The 6000-nt window shown below is 34.7% G+C and overlaps 1 protein-coding gene across 2 annotated transcripts; it reads right to left on the minus strand.

Moving 5' to 3' along the window:
* Positions 1 to 4246: 4246 nt before the first annotated feature.
* Positions 4247 to 5624, minus strand: LOC131012237 (peroxisomal and mitochondrial division factor 1-like). Of its 2 annotated transcripts, none has more exons than XM_057940153.1 (2): positions 5467 to 5624; positions 4247 to 5254 (listed from the first exon to the last, which is right to left on the minus strand). In XM_057940153.1, exon 2 carries the CDS (start codon positions 5243 to 5245, stop codon positions 4520 to 4522), a length of 726 nt encoding a protein of 241 aa, XP_057796136.1. In that variant the 5' UTR covers positions 5246 to 5254; positions 5467 to 5624; the 3' UTR covers positions 4247 to 4519. The 2 variants fall into 2 exon arrangements, with proteins under 2 accessions (XP_057796136.1, XP_057796137.1); XM_057940154.1 differs by lacking the exon at positions 5467 to 5624 and adding an exon at positions 5406 to 5464.
* Between the last annotated feature and the right edge of the window lie 376 nt (positions 5625 to 6000).

Below are 6000 nucleotides of genomic sequence, written 5' to 3' on the forward strand. Positions count from 1 at the left end.
ACACTTCCATTTGAGTCAAAAAGTTGCAATTTGAATCTTATGACTACTTTCTCATTAGTCTTATTTAAAATGCTATTTCAAAAAAAAAAATCTATATAATATATAAAAGAGAAGTTTTGTCCTCCATTTTTCCCCTCTATTTTTTCTCTCTCTTCTTCCACCAAATTTTTCAATATTTTCTATTTTTTTATAATTTTAATTATTTTCTAAACATCACAAAATTTTATTTATGAAAAAAAATATTCAACATGCATCTTAAATTTAATTTTGTGACAAGTTTTTTAATATGGTAAAAAAAAAAATCATCAAAAATGAATTTAAAACGAATAAATTATGAAAATTTTAAGATATTTTATTTTCTCTCTCTTCGCTAAAATTTTATAATTAGTTTTTATTGATGTTAGGCCATGAGAATATTTATTCATTTAATATGTCGTGTAATACTCTATAATAATAATGTGTAATATTAATTTTTATTATAAAAAATATGAAATTATTTACTAATAACTATGATTATCATTACACATTATACAAAGTTAAAATTTGTAATTGATGAGGTTTATCTTTAATTTATTTTTAAAATATATTTTGTATTCAATTACTCCCTCCGTCCGCCAAAAGTATTCCACTTTGGCCGGGCACGGAGTTTAATAAAATGTGTGATGATGTTAATGTAGTGGAGAAAGGGTCCCACCACTTTATGAGATGTGTGGTTGAGATTGAATTTGAGATGAGTTTTTTGTAAATAAAGAGTGTTTGTAAGGATAAAATATAAAGGTGGATGGTGGGACCATGGCTTAAAAAGGAAAGTGGAATACTTTTTGCGGACGCCAAATATAGTAATTGTGGAATACTTTTGGCGGACGGAGGGAGTATAATTTATCTAATATTTATATATTTTTATTTAAAACATGTGGTTGATTTTGATGTTTGTCGTGCATCGCACGAATGGTCATACTAGTCTTATTTAAAATGCACTTTTATATCAATTGAACTGTATTGTTCCCAAGCATACATCTAAGCAGTGCGAACTCTTATTAAACTGTATGTCAACGAGGTTTGGATTCAAATCTCATCGCTTCATTTCTCCAAACCAAAAAATAAAAAATAACTGAGCTCCACTTCATAGTTTAAGTTATGAGCTCTTTAAAATAAGCTTAGCCAACAGCCTCTTAAGTTGGGCATATCCAAGCTTTTGATATTCATCTCTGTTCCATTTATCATATGCAGTAACAAAGACGAATTATCATTTTGGTTATCACCAATCAAAGAGTGTTGGTAAACTAGTACATAGCTTTCCCACTTTAGATTACAAGAAGATTAATAATGGGTACGAATCAAACAAGTGAAGGAGTACAAGAAAACGTGAGAGTTGAAAAAATGGAACAATTTAGAATAGCAGAAACCTCAGACATATGTTTCATTTGAATCCCACTATTGGAATTATCAATATGTTACAATATTTGTTGCGGACCAATGGCTTCATTCCCTACCTTAAATATTATGAATTTCTCAATCTACATCTTCACTAAAAACCCAAACGTAGTGAGCTGCTCCAAATCTCTGAAGTGAGCAGAAGCTCAGCTGTTTCGAGACCTGGCCAAACATAATTTAACATTCATGCATATTGCAACTAAATACGACACAAAGTCAAAATGAAATGCAGGAGGTTCATCATTAATCATTATGTTATAACGTAAGGCCCCATTTTATGAAGTAAAACAAAAATACTTGGCAGCCACATTCTGCGTATTTTTCTGTGATCAGTCACAAGTTTAGGACCCCACGACCCTCGTATTTAATGTGGAACAGATCCATGCTTCCAATTTTGGATATGTAATATTTAATGTGGATAAAAAACATAGGCAAGAAAGGCAAGAATTTCAAACTCAAGCAGTGGGAGGATTTAAATCTGCGCAGGATCATTATTCTTTATGTCTGATGACTATGACTATGAGGAGACAACAAGTTTCCCTCTACCAAAACTAGTTAAGTGTAACAATCAACTCTGATTGATTTCATGTTTTTGTTAAGGAACTTGGGTTGAGGATGAGCCAACAACCGTATGAAGCAAGATGAAAAAGAGGTATCAAACTTACAGAAATGAAAAGAGTCATCCTCCTCTATGATTCTATTCCATTGATTGTATCATCAATGAGAAAGGCAATGTTGATTTTGAGGAAACAAACATATGAGGTTTTTGACAAAAAACACAAATCTTCAATTTATTTGCAAACACCATAGGCTGAGAAAGAGATTTTTCTTTGCATGACGCAGTAGATATGATGATGTGAAGACCATAAATAGTGAAAACATCCACAGTTACTTTGATGAAGTTCAACCTTTTCTCATACACCAAATTCAAATTGCCACTTGTTAGCAGAAAAAGAGGACGCCTGCGATTCTCGAGTATTAGAAAATTCAAAGCTCGAATAAACCTTATGCTGTTCTCAAGATTTGAATTACTTTTATGAGGTTAAAGTTCTCATATCTGACTGCAACAGCTTCATGCACAGATTTCTAGTGACACTCCTAAAATTTGGCTTTTGCCTTTAACTGTGGTTAAAAGACTATTTCCCTCATTGCTTTAATTCCACATTACATTAAAATTATAAATACACTAAAATCTCTAATTCTATACACATGCAGAAATATTTCTATCAGGAAACAGAAATCCACAGCAAGAAATGGGATCTCTAATAGGTTACAGAAGTAAACAAAATGCAACAGAAGCATCATTTTCTTGGAGATTTCATCTCACATGACAAAATTGTACTATAAAACAATACAGAGAATATATAAAGCGAAAAAGAAAAATAGAGAAATTTATATAAGTGCAAATTCTCACAACTTGCAAAGAAAATGTAGACCAGAAAAAGCAAGTGAATAAGAAGAGAAATAAAAGTTACGTTTTCATACAAATCTATTGAGAGCAACACAGGTGAAATCATAAAAAAGAGAGAAAGAGAGACTGACCTTTTGGGAGGAGAGGGCATGTTCCGGGCAGTGCGGCCATGAGCAAAGAAACAAGTTGGAAAGAGGTGTTTGGTTCATAGAAAGAGAGAGAAGAGGGAAGTGCAGCACAGAGCAGTGAGTTGGAAGTAGGAAAATAGCATTTTGTTCAAAGGGATTTTCTGAGTGAGACAGACTCTTTATTTTGTTTTCTTTGGAGAGAGAAAACAGTGCTCACTCTCATCTGTATTCTGTAATGTAATGTAACTGGTCTGTCTGTCTGTGTGTGAGAGAGAGAGATAGGGCTTTTGGTTGAAAAAACACGAATCACGAGGAAGATGAAGGGGTGAAATGCCAACAGAGGAACAAGTTAAAACAGCGGTAAAATGCCTTAAATTTCTGTCTTCAAAAGTCGCTAAACCCACAGACCCTATTCCTTTTACCACTAGTATTATTTTCAAGAATCAAACAGGTTTCGAATCAATTTAAATCCAAATCTCTTTTTCTAATATCGTTTTACTCCTTCCCTCCAAAATGGGTGCCTATAATATTAATGGGCCTCTACGAAATGGGCTTCTACAAGGGCAACCTTTACTGCTTGAAAATAACCAAGAGTTTTTTTGCCAACGTCAATGGAGAAATTTACAAGTTGATTCTACTGTGATGAACATCGCCATAACAACATTGTAATTGCAGAACCAAAAAAAAATCATACATTTTAAGTTTAACCCAATGAAATCGAGTCGAAAAACCGAGACCACAACTAGGGCACACTTGATTTTAGCGTAAGAAAATAACCACATTTATAAGGGTGGCAATGAATGTCATAATTGAGACTAAGAACTCAAACTTAAGCAATGTACAAATGTTGGCTACAATTGATAATTGGATCAATAATAAGTAGAAAGGCATCGTCAGAACTCACAAGTCTGGAAATGGTCCTAAAAACAGGAAAAGGGGACACTCTACACTTAATACATGCAGAACCTAATATGCATTGAAACTCCAATTTTGTGAGTAAGATATTAGCACACACAAACAGTTCAACTTCACAAAAATGTCATACCATCAAGATCCACACAAGTGGCAATGCATGATTCTGAATTCTGAAACTTCATTTTTTTTTTAAATTTAGATATCAGCACCACACAAACAATCAAATATCACAAAGGAACAACACATAGAAATACCAAATGATAAACTCGAGCTCGATCAAGATCCAAGCAAGTGGTAAAACCAGTGGCAAACTGCAAACTATCTTCATAAGAAAATGATGTACAACAAGAGCAAGATATATAGGCATCAAATTCTCATAATATTGATCAAGAGTTAATCCCACTGCAGCAAACACAAGAACCACAAATAGAAAGAAAAATAAGTGCATTATTTAGCATTAGCCCATCAACAATAACTGTCACCTATGTCCCCCAAAACTTAGCATCAAAGACACAAACCAAAAGCAACAATTATCCAAAACTGAAACTCAACTCTCCATTTTCGGCCAAGAAGAAAAGGAAATATAGAAATTCTCCTAACCTCTACCTTACTACCATTGAAGAAGCACAAATCAATGTTTTCTTGCAGCATGTATGTAGCACCCCATTACAGCAGCAGTGGCAATGGCTGTGCCACCCACAAGCATCCAATCCCTTTGCCTCACACCACCAATTGACCCTCTCTTCCCGCCATCATCACTATTGATGCCACGACAGTTGAGCTCCCGAATCACACTCTCCTTCTCATCCAAACAGCTCTGCAGAATGCTGATTTCCGCCTTCATCTTCTCCATCATCATCTGCAACCCATTCTTATCCGTCTCAGAACCCTTGCCGTTCCCCGCCACCACTTCCAATTCCTCCACATTCTTCTTAAAAACCTGGATTTGCTTATCCCTTGCATCCAGTTCCACCACCAGCAACGCCTTCTCCCTCTCCGCCGCCTCCAGCTTCACATCCTTCTCCTTCTCCTTCCCTTTCATCCCCTCCAATTCGCTCTTCAATTCAGACAAATCGCTCATCGCCGTCGCCAAATCGTGACGCAGCCTCGACACCTCGCCTTCGAGATCCGACTGTGCGCTCTCCATTTGATTCTTCAAATCCGCATTCTCAGAGCTCAATTTCTCAACAGACGCCTTCAGCTCTTCTACTCGTCGCTTGTATTCCTTATTTTCCCGAACGATCTTACTATTCCCCTCCTCGAGATCACTGATCCTTTGATTGAGCTCCGCAATCTCGTCGGAATCTGCATTGTCAGCATCAGCGAATTCTTCGGGGAACGACGGCTCGTCCGCCATTAACGGTTCCTATAATAAACACAAAAAGAGAATTCATTCAAAATTAAAATATATACAGATTTGATCCAAAAATAGATATATAAATAAGCAGCTGCTCAAATCGACGAATTACAAAATTGCACAACAAAAAACAGAGAAAAACTATCCAGCGGAGTATTACGATTCAATTTGTTCACAGATTGATTTCGTCAAGAGAAAATATTGAACAAGATATAACCTACCTTTGGTGTGCGGAAGATTGTAGGGTTTATGGATTTTGAACTCTAGAAAGGAAATGTTGGTTATTTAAAAGGCAAAGAGAAAAAGAGATCTTCTCTAGAAACTGACTATATAAAGGTTTAACCGAAATGTCATCTACCCTGCCTCTTTTGACTTGGGCATCATGATTTTTTTCTTGTGCAATAATTTTCATTTATTTAAATACTGTTTTTCTTTTTTCTTTTTCAATTTAAAATTGTGTAGTGATTATATTGATCTGTGTTTTTGTTTGAACCTACGTTAGTAGTATTGAATTTTGATACTTGTACTACAACAAGTATAAAAGTAAGGATCCAATTTTAATATTCCATCTGTCTCATAAAAACATGCATAGTATTAGACGATACGTGTTTTAAGAAAATTTTTGTAAATTGTAATGTGAATGGAGAAATGGTCTCACAATTACTTGTGATGTATAGTGAAAAAATTATTGCTATAAATAAAATATGCATGTTTTTATGGGACAGATAGTGCAGAATGTTTTAGCTTTTAGATCT

Source organism: Salvia miltiorrhiza, chromosome 2, assembly GCF_028751815.1.
Source record: "Salvia miltiorrhiza cultivar Shanhuang (shh) chromosome 2, IMPLAD_Smil_shh, whole genome shotgun sequence".
NCBI lineage: Eukaryota > Viridiplantae > Streptophyta > Magnoliopsida > Lamiales > Lamiaceae > Salvia > Salvia miltiorrhiza.